At 33.8% G+C, this 22052-nt stretch overlaps 1 protein-coding gene across 1 annotated transcript in view; it reads right to left on the bottom strand.

Moving 5' to 3' along the window:
- Positions 1 to 22052, bottom strand: part of UBA6 (ubiquitin like modifier activating enzyme 6) — a 76633-nt gene that overhangs the window by 13681 nt on the left and 40900 nt on the right. The window contains exons 15-25 of the mRNA XM_074229331.1: positions 20256 to 20323; positions 19858 to 19936; positions 18618 to 18698; positions 17664 to 17741; positions 15939 to 16120; positions 10422 to 10527; positions 8341 to 8430; positions 8162 to 8242; positions 6909 to 7037; positions 2997 to 3048; positions 2839 to 2902 (exon numbers count right to left, since the gene is read on the bottom strand). Of these exons, the coding sequence (XP_074085432.1) occupies positions 2839 to 2902; positions 2997 to 3048; positions 6909 to 7037; positions 8162 to 8242; positions 8341 to 8430; positions 10422 to 10527; positions 15939 to 16120; positions 17664 to 17741; positions 18618 to 18698; positions 19858 to 19936; positions 20256 to 20323 (1010 nt within the window). The remainder of the gene's footprint in view (positions 1 to 2838; positions 2903 to 2996; positions 3049 to 6908; positions 7038 to 8161; positions 8243 to 8340; positions 8431 to 10421; positions 10528 to 15938; positions 16121 to 17663; positions 17742 to 18617; positions 18699 to 19857; positions 19937 to 20255; positions 20324 to 22052) is intronic.

Here is a 22052-nt window from a genome sequence, read left to right as displayed (position 1 = left end):
AATGTTCCATAACATCATTAACTCTTACATAATTGAAGCATTTAAATTTTTGTTACAGGATATTTTTTCTAAAGTTAAAAAAATTAAGTCAAAATAGTTACAAGTTATAATAAGACAATTATATATATATCTATTCTCTAAAGAACCAAAGACAAAATTAAATAAGTATGCTTTTTATTTAAAACCTTGTAGCAATCTTTAAAGTGCTATTAGTAAAAAAGCTGATGTAGATGAATTGTAAAAAGACTAACAAAACAGAAATATCTCACCTATACCTATGAAAGTTTCTTGCATAAAAATAGGGAATCGGATTCAGTTTTAATTCTTTTTGTAATATCCTAGAGATGTTTCTTGCACTGACAAACTAGAATCTAACACATTATACTTTAAATATAATTTTTTCAAGTCTATTTCATTGTTTTGTTTTTGACAAGGCAATAGGGTTAAGTGACTTGCCCAAGGTCACACAGCCGGGTAATTATAAGTGTCTGGGGTCACATTTGAACTTAGGTCCTCCTGACTCCAGGGCAGGTGCTCTATCCACTGTGCCATCTAGTTGCCCTCAAGTCTATATCATTTAGAAAAAAAATTCCTTTTAATATATTGAATACAATTTCAGTCATGAAAGAGAAGATATTTGTCTAATTTACCTATTTCCTTATTTATAAGTTCTTTTTTCACCTTCCTCACTTTACTAGCAGCAACCACAAAGGAGGAACATCAGTATAAAAAAAAATTAGGTTTGAAGCAAGATGATCCTTCTATAGGTGAGGAAACTAAGGTCCAGACCAGCTAAATGTGACTTACTCAAGGTCACATAGAGTCAAAATTTCAAACTTAGAATTTTTTGTCCCACATCAAGTCATCTTTGTATTACAACATGGTAGAAAACATCAGAATTTAAAACAATCACAAAGAAGGTAACTTTCTGGCTACAAAAGATATTTTTTAGGGCACATAAAAACTACAAAGAACTATGGAGTCAAGATACAGAGAGACATTAGGAAGTTTAGATAAATAATATGTTAAAAAACTCAAAGAAGACTTGCCTTTAAATATTACAAATCAAGAATTTTCTAATAACTTCAAAGTAGAATATTTCATACTTCTAGTTTTATTGAATATAAAAGTAAATCATTGTCTTTTCCTTTTTATATCAGTCAGGTTAATAAAGCGGTAAGCATGATTTCCTCATAAAACAAATGTAGTGATTCAGAAATGAAATGGGCAATTTTCATAATTTTCCCTTAGGTATGCTTAGATCATAGTGATTTTTTTTAAGGTTTTTATTATTTTTTTTGCAAGGCAAATGGGGTTAAGTGGCTTGCCCAAGGCCACACAGCTAGGTAATTATCAAGTGTCTGAGACTGGATTTGAACCCAGGTACTCCTGACTCCAGGGCCAGTGCTTTATCCACTGTGCCACCTAGCCACCCCTCATAGTGATCTTTTAAAAAAATCTCATTACCTGTTAATCTTACAAATTAATTTCAAATACATAAGATAATCCTATCAATTACAAAATATTTCTATAGTACCTTAAGAAATCAAGTCAATAATTTTAAAAAGAAAATTCTTTTATAATCTATTACTAATATGGTTGAAAAATTCACAACCTAATTCCAATCTATTAATGACAATCTCCAAGCTTAATCAGGCATATATAGTCGATCCTGAAGCCTTTATTTGTACAGGACCTATCAGACTTTACTACAACTTTCAATAGGCTACTAGTAAGAGGAATATCAGTAATAAATATATGAAAAATGAAATTCTCTACTACTGGCCTTTTTTAAATCATTACTAATTAAGAAGTGTATACTTAAGAAAATATATAATGCAACCTCATTTTCACCCTGTGAATTTTTTTTTTTCTTTGGCAAGGCAAGTGGGGTTAAGTGGCTTGCCCAAGACCACACAGCTAGGTAATTATTTAAGTGTCTGAGACCGGATTTGAACCCAGGTACTCCTGACTCCAGGGCTGGTGCTTTATCCACTGTGCCACCTAGCCACCCCTTCACTCTGTGAATTGTTAATGCACTCTAAATGTATTTCTCCAAAAGTGTGCCCATCAATTTCTTTTTTTTTTCTTTCAGTTTTTGCAAGGCAATGGGGTTAAGTGGCTTGCCCAAGGCCACACAGCTAGGTAATTATCAAGTGTCTGAGGCTCGATTTGAACTCAGGTACTCCTGACTCCATGGCCGATGCTCTATCCACTGCGCCACCTAGCTGTCTGTGCCCTTCATTCTTGAAGAAGACCATGACATCAAGGAGGTGATGCCATGACAAGCATATGAATTGAATTTTGAGTAAGGGCAAGTGCTGTGCTAAGTCACCAGTCTTACTTTCTCCTCCAGAGTTATGTGGATCCATGGCTAGATTTGAATCAGGATGATTGGAGAGGTCCCTGTGAAGCAATGTGGACTGAGGAGCAATGTGTGAAGCAATCAGGATTAAGTGACTTGCCTAGGGTCACACAGCTAGTAAGTGGCAAGTGTCTGAGGCTTAATTTGAACTTCTGTCCTCCTGATTCCAAGGCCAGTGCTCTATCCACTGTATCAGCTAGCCTCAAATAGGTTAGTCCTCCTATGATAAGACAAATAAATCTGATGTGGGGTCCATACAGGAAACCTTAAAACTTGGTGAAACTTGTCAGAATTTGTGATCTGTTGTCATAAGCTTCAAGAACCCAGGCTTACCACCCTACCACTGATGAGGCAGAATAGAATTTTAATGAAGTAAAATTTTTTACAAAACACAGAAAGATGGGAACTTTTGCTAAAACATAATTAGGCCAATATCAGAAGATTATATCTATTTACTGTGGTTCAATACTTACAAAGGATCATTAAATTCAAACTTTATTGGAGAAGGTGGCCTCTTTGGGGACTGCCAAAACAAGCCTAATAAAGACATACATAATGAATTTTAATGTAGGTAACCATAAATAAAAAAGATATACACTGAAGAGTTCTCCAGAAGTTTAAATATACTTACTGCCATCTTTTAATCGTGTATCCAGGGGGAAACAATGAAGAAGCTGAAGAGCCTGGGGAGTCAGGGAAGGAAAAGGAAGAAGGTCAAAGAAAAATATGATTAAAATTAAAAATAAGGTTGTCATAAAAATCTTTTCTTAAAAAGAGAAAACAAGGGGTAGCTAGGTGGCACAGTGGATAGAGCACCAGTCCTGGAGTCAGGAGTACCTGAGTTCAAATCCGGCCTCAGACACTTAATAATTACCTAGCTGTGTGGCCTTGGGCAAGCCACTTAACCCCACTGCCTTGCAAAAAAACCTAAAAAGAAAAACAAAAACAGAAGACCATTGTTTCAAATATAGTGTTCTTGGTTCAGATTTGGATGATTGGTTGTTTCTTGTCCTTCACGATCAAAAAAGACCAAAACAGCATCATTAAATTAGAGCTTGGAATGCTCTACCATAGGTCTGGTACAAATAGTCCATGGTAAAACCTGGGGTGGGTCCACTAAACTTGCACATCTCATATTTCCTTTGAGCTGATTCAACTTTGCCAATCCAGAGATACAGTCCTAAGACATTCTATAAATTGGGAGGTGGGGGTGGGGAGGTGTTCAAGGGAGGTTTGGAGAGAGTAGAGCAGAGAAGGAGTTGGTTTTAATGATGCTTCAAAAAATAAACTGAGAAAGGGTAATGAGTTAGGAGAACCAAAAAAGAAGAGTGTCAGGAAAATTCAAAGAGGAGGGAGTATCCAGTCAGTTAGTCAGGTACCACGTAAACTGCTAGTGACAAAAGATTCTCCTTGCCCTTAAGGAGCTTACATTTGATGGTAGAGACATCTTGAAAATAAATATGTACAAAGCAAGTCATAAAAAACAGAGCACTGGCCCTAGAGTCAGGAGTACCTGAGTTCAAATCCAGCCTTAGACACATAATAATTACCTAGCTGTGTGGCCTTGGGCAAGCCACTTAATCCCATTTGCCTTGGAAAAAAAAACCTAAAAAGAAAAGTTACTGTCCTATATTTCTTCTCCCATATATGGCCTAAATTCTGAGGAAAACCTATATACACTGTCTCCATCTTCTCACCTTCCACTCATATTCTCTTAAATGGAGAAAGCAAAGGCTGACTGCACTGAATTGAGAAATGAGTTCAATTAAATACATGCTTATTAGAAGATTTTTTAATTAAATTATCCCAGTTTACATTATTGCTAAGAGGGCTATAACTTGTCTTAAAATATATCTTTAAAATATTTCACTCAGTCATTATTTTTTTACAAAAGAATCAATGTTAAATTATATGTAGACTTGTTTTGCATTTGCAGTTTTTCATTTGACTTAGTGGTACATGCTTGACCCTAACTTCTTCCCTTCTCACCTTCACTACTTTGTTAACTTATTTCATCTATTTTCTAAGCCTCCACATATTCAAACTATGTCACAGATGTGGTAGCTCATGAGTTGGTTCTGAAGGAAAATAATTCTGAATAATGGGGATGAGGAGGGAGATCATGCAAAGCATAGGGGATAGTGTCTTAGTGTCATAGGGGATAGAGTGTTCATATGACTGCTGGTAGTTCCGTTTAGCGGGAATGTAGGAGAGTATGGAGATGTGAATATACAGATTTTGGAGGCATCTGTTGAGAGAGACTGACAGTTGAAACTATGGTAGTAGAAGAGAAGAGACCAAAGAGAAGGTGGCCAAGGACAGAATCCACAGTTAGTCAGAAGAGCATGTTAGAAGCTGAGGAAGAGAGCAATACCCAGGGAAAAAGTGATAGTCACCAAGAAAGAAAGCAACAAAAAAGATCAAGCAAGATGAGAAGGGAGATCAGTCATTGGATTTAGCAGCTGGTAATCTTGGAACAGTTAAAGAAAAGTAATAGACAGTTGCCAGATTTCAAGTGGCTGATGCTGGAATTGTAAGTGAGGAAGTAATGGTAATGAGTATAAACATCTTTACTAGGTATTTAGTTAATAATCAAAGGAATTTAAGATGATAATTGAGGGGATGGGCAGGATCTACTGAAGGATTTTTAAGGGTACAGAGATCCAGGCATATTTGTAGTCAGTAACAGCCAGAAAGACTGGTGGAGAGACAAGAAACAAGAGCACAAATAGAGGAAGGCCACTGCTTCTTTAGAGATCAAAGGGAAAAAAATGGAGGATGATGTAGAAAAGTTCTGATATTTGGATTAGGAGATATTTTGTCAGTAGAGTAGTAGATGATATCACCTGCACAAGAGAAGAGAGAAGGGATGAGCTATGTATTTAAGAGAAGGTCTGGAATAATTGTTTTGGGGATTGCTAAAAAGAGGTTAGAAAAAAGGGTCTGAAAATCTGGTCAGTATAACTACAGGACTTTCTCCAACTTTGGCTTAACTGAAGTGGCAGTGAGCATGACAGAGACAAAGATGCAAAGGATTTAAGATAGAAGATAGACACATTCAATTTGGATCAATGTATACCATGGAAACAATGTAAAGACTGGTAGATTGTCTTCTGTGGGGGTGAGGGAGGGAAGTTAGATTAGGGAGAAAAATTGTAAAACTCAAAATAAACAAAATCTTTATAATTAAAAAAAAGATAAAAGATAGAAGACTATATATTGTTTAATCAGCCAACCATAGGGAAGGGTGGAAAGGTTAAAAGTAATATAAAGGAGTAATGAAGTCAGGGGCAAAGTTAAATGTAGAAAAGAATTTAAAAGCTCGAAATTATGGAGGGAGCACAGTTATGATTGATTAATTAATAGTACATTCTGATATATTATGGAATCCCTAAATATGAGGGTAAGAGTTGGGCTCAGAAGATTATTAACTTTATGTACACTGCACTCCTTGAGAAAGGAGAGAAAATGCAGAGGCTAGTAGCAGCAATGAGGATGCTTTGGGATGGTGGAAAGAGGGTCTGTAACTAGCAGTAAGTGGTATGTACTAGTAGTTGGGAGAATAAGAAAAAGAATATTTTCAGTATTGGGGAAGATAAGAATGTTGGATGAAATGAGATTTATACAATGAGCAAAAGGGGATCAAACAGGTGCAAAGTGAAAGCTGTTTCTTCAATTGACACTGACTTTAATATTGTCAGAAGAAAAAAGTGATCAAAATTATACAGTTTTGCATCTTTAACCTAGAACAGCTGGAAATTGGAATTTTCCAATTGCCATTCAACTATCAAATTCAACTAAGCAGCAAAGTTAATTTCAATTTTTTTTAGATTTTTCCTTTCTTTAAAAAGCAAACAAAAACTTCTATGTATATATTACAGCATATTGTAGACAACTACAGTAGAAACAACACAAACTTTGCCAACTAATCAAACTTTCCTATTAAGTATTATAGTAATTATAGTAAATATTAAAATGAAATTTTTGATAGTGGAAAATGCAGTGACACTCCTGCCTTTTCCTATATAACAGTCATTCTTTACTAACCCCGCCCCCCTCAAAAATCCAATGAAATACTCAAGAGTAAGGCATCAGTTAAGCCTCAACAAAACTGGCAGTGTTGAGAGGTCTTTAATAGGCTACTGGTCAGTCAAAAACTTTACTGAGTACTTAATGTGTAACCATTACTTTCTAATTCATTATGGGCTTCTGCAGGTTTTTCAGATAAAAACATCAAAGTATGTTCTCCAGGTCTTAATGTTAACAATATGTTTTTTAGGAAAAGAAGACATTAAATATTTTTTTTTACATCTTTTAATTCTCAATTAAAAATGGCACTAGATTTGGAGTCAAAGGCTGAGGATCTCAGTGCTCCCTCTTTTACTTTTTATCTGGCTGACCTCTTTAGGTCTCAGTTTCTTTATCCACAAAGCGAGGAAGGATATACTGGATCTATTCCTATTCTATTTCTTCAATGTTAAGTAAGGCTTAGATTTTGTTGAAAATTTGTCTAACATTTATAGGTTTCAAAACACATGCTTACCTTATGGTTAAAATATTTTTCAAATTTCATTCTTGCTAATTCCACACACTGAGCCCAATTTCTAGGTCTTCTACTAAGTGACTTAATAACCTGAAAGCAGCCTTCTAAACTCTCTCCAGACTGTATTCTCTAAAATGAGAGAAAAGAAAGTGGAGAAAAAGAAACAGGAAAAAATAAATATAATTTCTGATTAAGAAAATAAAAAGTTTACATTAATTATAATGGGGAAAAATATGAACATAGAATGTTAGATCTAGAACAAACTTTTCAGCTCATCTAGCATCACTTATATATTCTATTTTCTATTATGTGTCAGGTCCTGTGTGGTGTTTTTTTAATACAAATATTTCATTTGACTCTTACAACAACCAATTCTAATTTTACAACTGAATAAATTGGGGCAAACAGAGATTAAGTGACTTATCCAATGTCATACACCTTGTAAGTGTTAGAAGTTGGAATTGAACTTAGGTATTCCTGACTTCAGACCCAGTGCTCTTTCCAATGTGCAACCAGTTGAGCCTCTTAGCCCTATTTAGACCCCAATTTTTTTCTCCTGTAAAATAGCTTATTTAGATAAAATTTTCAAATTTCACCTCAGACCCCAAGGATTAGGCTAAATAAATTTCTTGAGTACGAACACATTAAGTACTGCAGAATGATTATAGCATGGGGGGGGGGGTGTTGGTGGTGGTATATGGGTGGAACCTGAGTCTTCAGGCTTGGGTCTTCAGAGAAACCACTTTAGAGAAATCTTGCTAAACTTGCTTTCCTATCAGTAAGATGGCTGGACTAAATGATTTTTAAGAAGCCTTCCAGCTTCCCTAATTCTTTCTGCATACAGTAATTCCTTGACTGCCCTTAGTACTAAGAAATATAGATAATTTCTTTCTCACAACATACAATGTAAATAAGAAGCAGATGTTAGGAGACCTTATAACTAGAGGAAAAGCAACAGTTAGAGTGATTTCAGTAATTTTTCAAATATTCTTACTTAGCTTATCCAGGTTTTTTTGCTTGAGAATTTGGAATATTATCATGATGCTTACACATTTCAATAGCTGTAAAATGTTTTAATGAATTTTTTTACATCAGAATTGTATTATAGCATTTATAAGTAGAAGACTAAGAATTTCAAACTATCATCAAATTACAGTAGTAAATGAGAGTCAGTCACTGAGAGAAAAAAATTTAAATATTGCTTCTAAAATTTAAATCAACCCAAAGCATTTAGAAACCATAATGATTCTTACTTGTAAGACCTCCTCAGCAGATGAATAAGTTTGCCAAAATTTGTTGAACAGTGAAGGCTTATGGGAAAATGAGCTTTCAAACTGCATTTTGGAAGAAGAAAAAAAGGCAAATTCAATTGAGAATTTTTTAAGTAGTTTAAAACACTTTCTTAAAATATCAAAAAAAAAAAGGAATTTACCTTGTCTCTTGCCCACTGAATAGTATGTTCAATAGCAGCTGGAAAAGATTTTAAAGTGCAAAATGGTATTTCTTCTTCTGGAGGATCCCGCTAAATTAATAAATACAAAAATAAGCTTGCACAATTATTGAGGACCAATATTTGATATATTATTCTTTTTGAGATTTTTAATTCTATATCATGTACTTCAGATTGGAAAAATAAAAAAATCCTGAATTTATCCTTTTCCTCTAGAAAAGGAAGAGGGAGATTATCTATAACTTCTTACTATTTCATTTTTTTGGTATGCAATACGTTTACCCGACACATTTTCTAGTTCAATAATGACATATGCCTGTTAACTCTCTAACTAGACTATAAACTTCTTGAGACCAAATACTACATAATACTTTATCCAATACACAAATGTGTCATAAATACTTTCCTAATTTCCAGATCCTCTTTTCAATAAAATTAAGAAATCAATTTTTATAACTACCATGAGAACTCCTATAAGGGCCAGAAAACATAGCATCTCTTGCTCTTACTGTAAAACAGAATGAAGAATTTCCAACTTTAAAATTGTTCTCTTTATTCTTATTAGGAAGTATACATTTTACTTGTTCTTCAAGGAGAAAAAAAAACATTTAAAAATGAAATTTCCAAGATCTGAGGCAGGTGAACAAGAGCAGGCATGATTGTGTGGAAGAGATTAAAATAGGCAAAGTCTACCAAAATAATCACAGGATACCACCTGGTGTACTATGACTTTTATTGCCATATGGCTTCCCCCCCACCCCCCTGAAAGTTTTTAAATCAGTATTTTTTGGTAACTTTTTAAAAATATATAACCACACTTCTGAGTTTATAATAAGTAGAAGTAAATAGGAAGAATAAGTTATTTAAATAAATTTAATGAAGAATTTTGCTATATGACATCTACTCAGCAAAGTGAAGGATATTTGCAAATGTAAAAATTTATTAATATATTCTGTGCCAGCAAAATAATTTAGAATACTTATTTTACATCTTCCAAAGAAACCAATTTCCATCTTCTTCTGAGGAAATAGGTATTTAAAATAAAAGAAATAAGGTCTGGTCAATATTTTATCAACTGACTTGATTAAAGATCTTCAAAGGTTAACAAGATAATTTAGTGAAGACAAAAACAAAGTTCTACACTTGAGCTGAATCAACTGCTTGAGTATATATGATTGGAATAATGTGATCACTCAGGAAAATGATGAGTTTTAGTTGATTACAAGTTTTATGTACTTTGAATTGCTTCAGAGGGCTAACAGGCAGAAGTTCCAGAAGGAAGAATAATATGGATAAAATACTAGGAAGACTTGTGAAAAAAAATACATTGAACTATTTCATAAATTTCAGCTGAATTTTCCATTAAAGGAAATGTTTACAGAGACCACTTTTGGGGGCTCTCCTCAGTTCTTTCTAACAATAATTCCAGAATTCATAAGTGAAATAGGTTTTTCTTTACTCTTTTTAAATGTCTATTAAAGTTAACAAAGCCTAAATACAAACAAGTATGTAGTATGATTATGGAATGATTTAATTGCCCTTATTAGGTTAATTTAATTGTCCTTTGAAGTATTTCCAAAACAACAAAACTGCTTTAAGAAAAACAAAAGAGGATTGTATATAAAATTGAAAAAAACTGTAATAAACAGCTTGTATTTTCCAAAAATAGAACTCTTAGTGGTTTGAATGAATGGGGCCTGGAGTCAGGAAAACTCAATTTCCAGGGTTCAAACCTGGCCTCAGATGCTTAATGTGTGATACTGGGCAGGTCACTTAGCCCTGTTGTTTGCCTAACTTTCCTCATTTGTAAAATGAATTGGAAAAGGAAATGGCAAGACACTCCAGTATCTTTTCCAAGAAAACCTGAAATGGAGTCACAACGAGTTTCTATGAGTGAAAACTGAATAATAATTTTTCAAAAGCATATGGCAAATTCAACACATTAATTTAAAAGCCGTTCTTACTTCTTGTACCTCCTAATGAATTTCCTTCTATTCTCAATTGTATAAGAAAAGAATTAAGTGAATTCAACATCCCTCCCCATAAACAACTGTAACACTTACATGACTATTATAGGATTCAGTCAAATGAGGTATAATAGTTTCTGTGTGTCCCTTGGTGCCCATTGTGCCAGAATCTAAGAGGGGACGTAGGTTTGCTAAGCAACGGCTATTTGAAAAGAGAAAGTAATATAAGTGTTCAATAAAACACAAGCAAAGAAACAATAATTTTTTACATAAGGTAAGAACCAGGTATCACTGTTTTCAAGTCAATAATCTCCAACAACAGCTCACTGGCATTGTTGTACCCCATATGCATCTATTTCATAGGCTTTTTTAAAAACAAATTGTGGGTCTTGACATCTCTGAACATAACGGAAAAAATACTAGAAAATACTAAATACTAGAAAAAAATTACCTCTTCCTAAGAATGCTTTTATATTACAACTGTGGCAGGTACTACTGAATTATGACTGAACAATTAATTCCATGGAATCTGATTTCTGATTAGTAGCTGATATTACTGTTCTCATAAAGTATATAAAAATGTTTACTAAAAGTTTTTTCTATTTCAAGTCATTTCTCTTTTGTGATTGTGAACAAATTATTACTCAAAGTGAGGTGCCAGAAAATGTATACATGCATATACACATTAATAATTATTTCCTGGATCATCTCAGATAAAAGACACTCTAAAATATGCAGTACTAGATAAAAGTATTCACTCTGTGCATTCACCTTTAGAATACTTTAAAGTCTGGAGACTTGGAACTAAAAAGCTGTCAGAAATTGAGCCCATGAACAAACTGAATAATACTTTTGCTCTATGTTTTGTTGTACAGGCCCTTATGGTCAACTGACTGAGAAACTTACAGGTCAGTCAGATGCTTCTTCTATTCCCTTACCTCGTCATAATTCTCAAAGATTTCAAAACTAAATCTGGTTGGAGAAATAGAAAACACCTCCTTATATATTCCTTGGAAGTGAGGAAAACTAATGAAAATTTATTGCTATACATTACAAATGAGACCTTCCCTTATAATAGAAAAAAAAAGCTGGGAAGTCATTTTAGAACACAGAATTCTCAGTCTCAATGTGGGAAATAAAATGCACAGATGAGAATAATCACTTCCCATTTCCAAAATAATTTTCAAAATAGCACTAATTCAGCCATTATTATTTTATTCCTTATCATTCTGACACTGGCTACTTTTTCATATAAAGCTTATAAACCAATGTTTAGTGGAAAGAGATAGATTTAAAAAGATCGAGAAAACATCTTCCAAACCAAATCAACATACATACTTAGTGACTTCAGCACAAGAGTGGGTGTAAAGAAGTATGGGGAAATTATTTTGTAAATTAAGGTTTGTCATTGAAAATGTGAGAGTTCAATCCTATAGCATGAGAAAGATCTATATTAACCTCTTAAAATCTAGTTGTCTACCCATGATTTACTGTCACCTTGCTATAGTGAGTTCTGTTGCTGATCCTTTGACCCAGCCTGAAAGAAGGGAGGAAAATGCAACATTTTTCAACATTACAGTCATCTGAATTAAAGTTCTGGAACAAAGGAATTTTACATGTAGTTTATCTATCTATCTATCTCTCTATCAATCTATCTTTTTTTCCCTATTTGGGACTTAGTGTTTCATCAAATTATTTAGGACAGTGCAAAAACAAATAGAGGGGGAGAAAAATATCAAGAGATTCAAACAAAAGACAAAGGTAAAGCAATTTGGCACCCTGGAATCTAATTTTATGAGACTCAGTTCCTATTGTTCTTAGTCAAATACCTTCAGGTTGCTATCACCTAGGCTGCTTAGGAGTTTATCTCCTAATTGGTGTGAGAATTGACCCTTTGTCTGGAGAATATAGGAATTCCAGTACTTGCTTTTAGTCTTTTAAAAGAAGACAGCTTACCAGGGATCTAATAGCATCATAAAAACAATGGTAATATTAGGAATAAAGAGGGGGGTGATCTAGGATGAATACCTGTAAGATTAGATTATGGGATGTTTATGAAGACTAGATTTTTAGAACCATATTTTCAATAGTGGAAAAATTCAGTTTGTATTGACTTTTAAATTTTGATACAGAGTTAAGTGAATAAAGAGGATTTAACACTTTTCATCTTGAGCCAAACAGGAAAATAAAATCTTCTTAAAGGAGTTCAAACAGCAGTTCTGGTTAGTTTGTACATGCGGATTGTATACCCTGTGCCTTAAAAGTATAGCATGCAAAAGTATTCTTTTCAATGTTTCAAAAAATTAAAGGGGAAAAAAAGTTTTGCTGTAAATATCACCATTTATATTTTATGCTCTGAAAATTTCTATAAAAATTCTTTTGTCTAGGTGAGAAGGGCTTTAAAAATAAATTTTAAAAAACATCAGTGGAAGTGCACTCAAATGTGATTCGGTATGGGTAACACTTGTAATTTCCAGTAAATCAAGTTTTCTTTTTGTTCCAATTGCCTCTATTTCAGGATTGCAGGAATCTATAAAATTGGAAATCAGTGAAGAGGGACTTTTTTTTATAGGTTATCCCCCTTTTTGCTTAAATAATTTACATGACAGTGCATGTATTTATTCAATAAACAATTCATATGGTGAGTGAAAAAAAAGTGAGAGTTCAGAGACTTATGGAAACCTCTAAGAATAATCATTATATTTCATTAAATATTTTCTTTAAAAAAGGCAGTACTGGATGCAACAAAACTGACTGGGTATAAATGTGAGAATCATTTCTGAATCACTTGTTATTGTACAGACAGAATATAGACCTGTAAAAACAAAGGTCAGGGAAAAACCTCACAAAAACCCCAAAGGTCAGCAATCAACCAAATTAGAAGGAAGGCTAAAAATGTGATAGACAGAGGATGCCCTTAAAACTGCTCTAAAACAATGGAACCAAAAAGTACTGAGTGTGAAAAATGGGAAATGAATAAAGGACAAAGCATCACCATAGATTACCAATTTCCTATGGCAATTAAAATTTATAAAGTAATTAAAACAATGAGAAAGTTCTGAAACTGTAAACAACAAACCCTTATCTCTTTGCCAAATAGAAAGACAAAAATCAGTTTAAAAAAGTAAACCCACCTGCAAAATCTTTTGGAGAAGACTGGTAGAAGATTATAAATAGAACTGCCTGCTAAAACTGGCAAGGGTAACTGCAGCGAAAAGCAAGACTATAGAAAATCTAATGTGACACCCAACATGAAAGAATACAAGATTTTTCCCTTAGGTATGTGTGGTGGTTAGAGCATGGACCTTGGAATGAAGAACTGAACTGAAATCAAATTCTGACTCAGACATTAAGTGGATAAATCACTTAACTTTTCTTTCTCAATTTCCTCATCTGTGAAATGAGATTATCATAGCATCTACCTCATAGGGTGGTTGTAAATATCAAAGCAGTTATCTTATGCAAAGTGCAGTGCTTTGTAAATCTTTAAGTATTATATAAATGCTAGTTATTATTATTTCTTGATTATAAAAAAGCAATTAATTCTGAAGAGCAGAATGATTATTTCTCCAACAAAGTGTTTTTACTGCTTAAGAATATACAAAATTCCTGAATAGTAAAAGCAGAGATTGTTTGATTCAATAACTCTGGGATCAATAATGATTAACAGTGACATGTTTTGAGAATTCTGCATCTAAACTGATGTGAAGGGTCACCCTGCACAGTCTAAATGAAATCAGATTTCCTAAACATGATGCTCTTTTGACCACTAATGCCAAACTCAAGTAGAAAAGGGAGCCAATGCCTAAGGATCCCTCTGGTCCAGATACTGACTGAGGTTTAAGATGTAATATATTACATTTTAAAAAAATTTTGTGAAATCTTTTTAAATGACATTTTTAATCTGTTTTGGACCACACTGTAGGTCATGTGTTTGATTCCTCTGCCTTAGATGAAAATTGTTCTGATTGCAACACAAGTTCCAGGATACCACAGTCTCTGCAAAGAGAGCCACAAGTACCCAAGAGACCTCACTAACAATGAGCAAGGGAAAAACCTAACTTGAGAAAACAGTCATTGCTCAAGATGTTGATGGACTTCCTCAGCAGCTCCACATCAGGGGCAAGCCCTGAAGGGAGAGGCAGGTCCAAAAATGAACTGGTAGAAGAGAAAACTAGATCTGGAGCCAAAAAGATCCAAGTTCAAATACAGCCTACAGATACAAGCTTTTTGACTGTGAACATGTCACTTAACCTGTCTACTCTGGTTTTCTCAAATGTAAAATGGGGATTATCATAATTCCTACATCATAGGGTTATTGTGTCAAATGGGAAATCTGTAAAGTGCAAGGCCTGTGGAAAGTGCTTAATAAATATTTATTCTCTTCCTTCTTTTCTATTTAATTGAATGTGGGAAATTATGCTGAACTGATGGCTATTTGAAGTTGTCACAAAAGCTACCTTTTTAACACCCCAAATTTTTCATTACTATTATAAGGTTGGGAATCATGAGATAATATGTGAAAAATCCAAATTTCAGATCTAAACGTCGAGGGAAAGATGCATTCTAGACAGGGTCACAAAAGACCTCATCCAGGAAGATGTATGATAGACATAAGGAAGCCAGGTCCAAGTGAAGAAAGGTGGACAGCTCCCAGGTTTCAGTAATAATCAGTCCAAATCAAAAGGGAAGCTAGGTAGCACAGTGGATAGAGAACTGATCTTGGAGTCAGAAGGACAGGAGTTTGAATACAATTACTAGCCATGTGACCTTGGGCAGGTTACTTGCTGCTGAATGCCTTGTATCCAGGGTCATCTCCAGTTGTTCTGATTTATATCTGGCCACTGAACCCAGGAGAAAATGAGGATGGTGATTTAGCACAGTACTCCCTCACTCAAATCCAATTCTTGTGCTTGTCATGACATCACCTCCCTGATGTCATGATCTTCAAAAATGAAGGACAAAATATGTTCAGATCAATGGGTAGATACCTAGTGGAGAATTTAAAGGATGACAAGAAGACCTACACCTGAGGAGAAGTTGTGAGTCACTGTGACCCTGATAGTCTTAGAGAGTACCTCTTTATCATTTCTGGAGACAGTTAATCATGCAGAGGGTAGAGTTCTGAACTTAGGGCCTGGAGTATCTGAGTAAGAATCTGGCTTAGAAACTTACAAATTGTGTGACTCTGAGAAAGCAACTTTATCTCTTAACCTCCAATGAATTTTCTCATTACATTTCTCAATACTTAATGTAACTAAAATATTCCTTTGATGACTTTCCACCTCAAGATCTTTTTATCTTTTGTCTACTGTATTTACAAATATTCTTTTTTCATAATCCTTGACTTTTTCCTCAACATTTCTTTAGTTTCCTTTTTTCCTTTTGCATATATCAACTCTGCTGCTGTTGTTAAATATCTCTACTATATATTTATTTCTACAATAGCCTGCAATAACAAACATATGAGTCACTATGTAAGTCATTAATTCTTTATTTTATACCATTTAGTAATAGTTTATTTTTATTCTTAGCATATGAATGCAGCATAAAGAGCTGCTGAAATAAGTGGACACAGAAACAAAGGCAAAGGCTCTTAAAAAAAAAACATACCTGTCCACATATCTGCGAGCTTCCACGTTGTCTAAAGCTGTAACAATTACATCTTGTGAAATATAGAATTCATCACTGTATATCATCTCAGTAGCAGGACAAACTTTGTGCAGATGTGACTCAATCTTTAAATGAGGATTTATACCCAGAGTTGCAGCAGCAGCAGTATAACTTTTAGGTTTCTAAACATTAGAAAAATTACAAAATTTTCTTTAAATAAGAACAGATACTAAGTATTAAGGTTTTTAAAGAGTTATAAATAGACATATGGCTATTACACATTCTTACCATCATTGACTATATCAGTATAATGTACTTAAAATATACCATGATGAAACATGAAATAAATATTAATCATTTCAGAGCAAAATATCATTTGTGACTAAAGATAAGTACTTGAATGAATCTAATTAACTAGTCCACACAACTACTTGAATACAAATACCACATAAAACACAATTAATTAAAAGCATATTTTTTGAGATCAATTATATTTGAATTAATCAAGTTTTATTGTATTTAGAATCTATGTTACCTTAGGATATGTGTCTAGAAAAAGTAAAACAAAATCAGCTATACAGAAGAAGTTAGGTGTAAGTAATTGTGGATAGTACAAAAACTTTTTTTTTAAAACTATTTTGGATTGCCTTAACAAACATTTGCTGAGAACAACAAAATGGATGGGAATCTATATAAAATGTATTGAATAGTTCCTTGCTTTCTTAAAAAAAATTCAAGATGATGCTTATGGTGTTTTTTTTTTTAATTTTTCTGCAAGGCAACCAGGGGTTAAGTGGCTTGCCCAAGGCCACACAGCTAGGTAATTATTAAGTGTCTGAGACCGGATTTGAACTCAGGTCCTCCTGACTCCAGGGCCGGTGCTTTATCCACTGTGCCACCTAGCCACCCCTTTATGGTTATTTTAATGCCAATTTTCAGATCATATACATATATGTTCTATTGATGACTTCTAGAGTTTTTTCTAAAAACTTAAAATCAAAGTCAACAAGTTTTGTAAAGTACATTAGTTGCTCCTATAGCTGCTGGGGGGTGCATATGGGAAAGGCAATCTGACTGAGTCATATGAAGTTGATTGTTCTGCTGCAATAATATACTGTAGTTCTTCTGAGTTCCTCTTTTTTTTTTAAAAAGATTTTTCTGAGGGTCGGCTAGGTGGAGCAGTGGATAAAGCACGGGCCCTGGAGTCAGGAGGACCTGGATTCAAATCCGGTCTCAGACACTTAATAATTAGCTAGCTGTGTGGCCTTGGGCAAGCCACTTAACTCCATTAGCCTTGCAAAATCCAAAAAAAAAAAGATTTTTCTGTTCTTTCCCACATCATCAGGAGGTAAATAAGAATAAATATAATTAAGGACCAGAAAGTTTTAGATTATAAGCTAAATATGCAACCAAGATGAGTAGTAATAAAAAATTCTAAGGACATTTCCTTAGCTTCATTTTAAATAATGAAAATAAAAGTAGAATAGGCAAGCACTCAATATAAGTTATATATCAGGAAGCACTCATCTCTTTCATGTCTTCTGATTTTACTCTCTGTTTCAAACTCAAACATATATAAGTTTTGTTTTAAAAATTAATTTTTTACTTTCTGGGCCTTTAGATATTTAATAGGTATAGACAAGAGTCAAAATGGAAAACATTATGCTTTATTATAAAATAATTTTGTAGAACAAAATGGATATTGTGAATTAATAAGTATCATACCTGTATGTGATGGGGTCGAAACAGAAACTGTCTATTTAGGTTGGATTTTTCTATTAAGTCAGGATCTGTAATAGTTACCTGGAAACAAGAAGGAAAAAAAGAAAAAAGAAAAAAAGAGCTGTAAATCACAAATAAACTAGACCTATTCTCATTATATTTCAATTTCCAAAATGACTGTAGAATCCTTAGTCTGCTTTTAGAGGGACAATGGCACAGAACACAGAACTACTGGATCATCCTTAACATGTTTTTCTACATGTATTCAAGTGAAGCTATATTTCTGATATTCTGGGAATAGTTTTAAAAATAAGAACCATCAAGGCTATTCCTAATCTCTTTTCACTTGTTTCTGATTATGATAACCGATTAGACTCATGTAAATCACCAATCACAAAGGAGGTAGATTTGCCTTATATTAATTACTTTATTTATGTTTAATAGCATGGAAAAGGTAAAAGAATGTATTTGAAAGGACTCCAACTAGGCTCCAGGACATATAGATGTGCAAAAGATGGAAGAAGAAATGTACAACAGGAAAAAAGTGACATGTCAAAAAAGTACATGTTCTTATTATTAGATTTAAAAAACAAACAGAATTTGCTTAAGTTAATCAGAATTTAGGTTAACAGAAATGACAGTGTACCTGGAGGGGGAAAAAAACACTATTAACCTTATAAAAAAAACCCTCACAAATAAAATTCTAATTTAAAACAACACATTTTAATAATGGAATTTATATTTTAAAATTAAAATTATCCCAATAACTTCTGATAATAGCTAATGCTATAGCTTTATAGATTTTGATTGCCAACTCTATTACAAGGTGAAAAATAAAAACACAATTTTAATTTGATACCATTTGGTAAAGGTAACATAAAAATTGAATTTTTAAATGTTACATAGTCCAAAGTAAAATTATTAAAAGAAATAATGAATGTCATCAAAAGATTTTACCATTCCTTTATCTTTGCCAGTGCCAACCCCAAGAAGTGCAAGGTTTTTTAACATTTCACAACCTATTGCTCCACATCCAACCTATAGAGGAAAAAGAGGAGTAACTAAGTCATTGATTTAGATGATGTTTTTAAGCAGACAAATCCAAATTGTATTTAAAACTACATTTTAAGATTAAAGTTACTAAACAAATAAAAAAAAAAGAAATGTAGCAAGACTCAACTCTAGGAAGAATTCCATCTCCACCTGACTTAGCAGAAGTGGGCATGCTACCTCTTATAAAAGGCAGTGGGGTCTAATTTACATTTTTTATATACAGATGGAAACAAATTTATTTTAGTGACCATGAAAGATATGAATTGGTGGAGAGGCAGGGGAAGGCAGGCAGCTGAAGACCTCTCACATGCTTAGGCTGCAACAGTCTCAAGCTCTTTCAGGATTTGAGGATCCCAGTCAATTTTTCAGTGTGAGTCATTGATAATATTTCCTAAGATAAATACTTTATTTCTCTGCTGTCATTTTCTTCAATAGATATAGCTCAGAATAAATGGTCAGCTTAAGGGGCAAGTCTTCCCTTTTCACAAAGTCCTCTTCAACACTTTCGAATTAAATGACAAAAAAAAAAAAAGAATTTTTTTCCCATTTCAAATGCTCTGGAACATCATTTAACTACAGTAAACTGGTGCACATCTTAAAAATGTTGCTGATTTTATCCTTGCAGGACAGCACTACAAATTTAGATCCACTAATAAGGCTATGTAGTGATATATTTTATAGGTAAGAGAAATTTATGAAAAATAACAATTTACTTTTTTTGGGGGGCAAGGCACTGGGGTTAAGTGATCCACCTTTAACTTATTAATTGATCCTCAATATATTTCCTTTTTGTTTTTAAATAAAAAGCATATTGATAGCTAATTCATTTTTATCCTTGAATGTAGTATTTGGCATAGAATAGGTTTTTAACAAGTAGTACCTGCTGATTGTTCATATATGAACACCAAAGCCAAATGGCACTTGCTTATTATCAGAATATTTCTAAAAAACTGGTCACTTAAAATTACTGTTAGCTTTAATTAAAAGATAAATAGCAGAAACTGTGTTTCTAATTAGGGAGAAATTCTTTACCCCCATACCCCCCAAATTATAAATACTGTTTTTTTAATCTGTTTTATTAAATTGGCACGTGATATAATCTAACAGCTTGAATGTACCACATATTCCTATTATCTATACTTACTAAGAAGATATTCAAATTTTGAAGTTTTTGGCATAGAGTGTCACCGATACAGACTCTTAATGCATCATATCGATCTCCTCTGTAAGAAAGGTACACAGTAAAAAGACAAATCAACATAACCAATTGTATGTTTTTAAAAATTGCCATCTATATATAAAAGTTGCATATTCAATGTTTCTATCATGCTCACCACCACAGCATCTAAATGATCAGTTTGACATGATGCTCAAAATACTTCCCTACAGCAGGCCAAATATAGTGGAAAAAAACTTGTATTTTGAAAGTTATGACTGCTGAAAGGCATTCATCTAATTTTTTTGTTAGGCAGGCCACATGAGGTCTCTTATAAGCACATACCTATAAAGATATGTAGCAGAAGCAGAAGTAAAACTCTTTACCTTGGGAGGAATTCTTCACAGTTAGATTTATCCAGTGATTCAAACAGATCTGCTGCTTCAATATATAGCTGGGAAAAAATATAGAGCAAACTTACTGTTTATAATTATGTTTAAAAGACATCCAATGTGGTCATTTTTGATATTATAGTCCACCTAATAACTTAAATTCCATCTCCTTTTCAGGACCCCCAGGGAAATTTTATGGCATTACTTAATTTTAGTTATGCACTTAAAAGGAAAAATTGAGTTTCCTAGGAGTTGTGATATACTCAGCTCACTCACACAATTAGAAAAAAAATAAAGATCGAACTGAAAAAAGTCCAAGTTTAGGTAGAACTGAATAAACCAGGATTCTCCCTTGTTTAAAGGACTTAAATCATTTAATAACAACCAATTATAGTATAATAAAATAGAGTGGAGACAAGATGGCGGTGTGAAGGCAGCATTTCCTAGGAACTTCTCCCAAAACTCCAAAAGCCAAAATCATGACTCTAGTCAAAATTTAGAGGGGCAGAACCCAAAGAAAGACTGAGTGACATATTTTCCCAGGCCAAGATAACTTAGAAGTTCCACGGGAAAAGTGTTTCATCAAGACCAGGGGTTGGAAAAAAGCTGTGGCCACAGCCCAGCTCAGCCCAGCCAGCAACAGCTTGAAGGGGTAGGGAGAGAACTCTGCTATACCAGAATGAGTGGAGAGTGAGGAGCACAGGCAGCAGAATCTACAGTGAGAATCTGGAGAAAGCAGCCTGTACTCCCAGAGAGGGTAAGGGAAGTCTGCAGAAATTTCTCTGCTCTCCCTGGGGTAGGACCCTGCTGCCTATTGCAGTTTGGGCTTTCATACTAAATAATCAAGCTGGATCTCTCCTTATAGCCCCAGGGCAGAGGGCGGTGCTGTGGTCATTTACATATCAGAACACAGGCTAGAGAGCATAAGACCTTGGAGGAATAAAAGTCCCAGTGGGGTGTCCCCCCCCAAAAAAAAACCCCAAAGCCTTGGAAGTAAATTAGTCTTGGGCTGAGGAAATGAGTAAACAACAGAAGAATCTGACCATAGAGAATTACTTTAGTCCCTTGGAAGATCAAAACACATACTCAGATGATGACAAAACCAAAGCTTCTGTATCCAAAACCTCCAAGAGAAATAAAAAATGGGTTCAGACTATGGATGAGCTCAAAAAAGACTTTGAAAAGCATTTAAGAGAGATGGAGGAAAAACTGAGAGGAGAAATGAGAGCGATGCAGAAAAATCATGAAAAGCAAATCAACAGCTTGGTAAAAGATATACAAAAAAATATTAAAGAAAATAACATGTTAAAAACCAGTTTAGGCCTAATGGAAAAAGCAAAACAAAAGCCAAATGAGGAGAAGAATGCATTAAAAAAGCAGAACTGGCCAGCTGGAAAGGGAGATTAAAAAAAACTCTCTGAAGAAAATAACTCCTTCAAATGCAGAATGGATCTAAAGGAAGCCAATGACTTTGTAAGAAATCAGGAAGAAATAAAACTCTTCCAAAAAAGCCAAAAATTAGAAGAAAATGTGAAATTTCTCACTGGGAAAAAACTGACCTCAAAAACAGATCCAGAAGAAGTAATTTAAAAAAATTATTGGGCTATTTGAAAGCCATGATCAGGAGAAGAGCCTAGACTTCATTTTTCAAGAAATAATACAGCAAAATTGCCCTGTGATCTTAAAGTAGAGGGTAAAATAGAAATCGAGAGAATTCACCAGTCACCTCTAGTCACTTCCAGGAATATATTATAGCCAAATTCCAAAATTCCCAAATCAAAGAGAAAATTC

The sequence above is a fragment of the Macrotis lagotis genome, chromosome 3, assembly GCF_037893015.1.
Source record: "Macrotis lagotis isolate mMagLag1 chromosome 3, bilby.v1.9.chrom.fasta, whole genome shotgun sequence".
NCBI lineage: Eukaryota > Metazoa > Chordata > Mammalia > Peramelemorphia > Peramelidae > Macrotis > Macrotis lagotis.
This window is presented reverse-complemented; position numbering and strand designations above follow the sequence as displayed.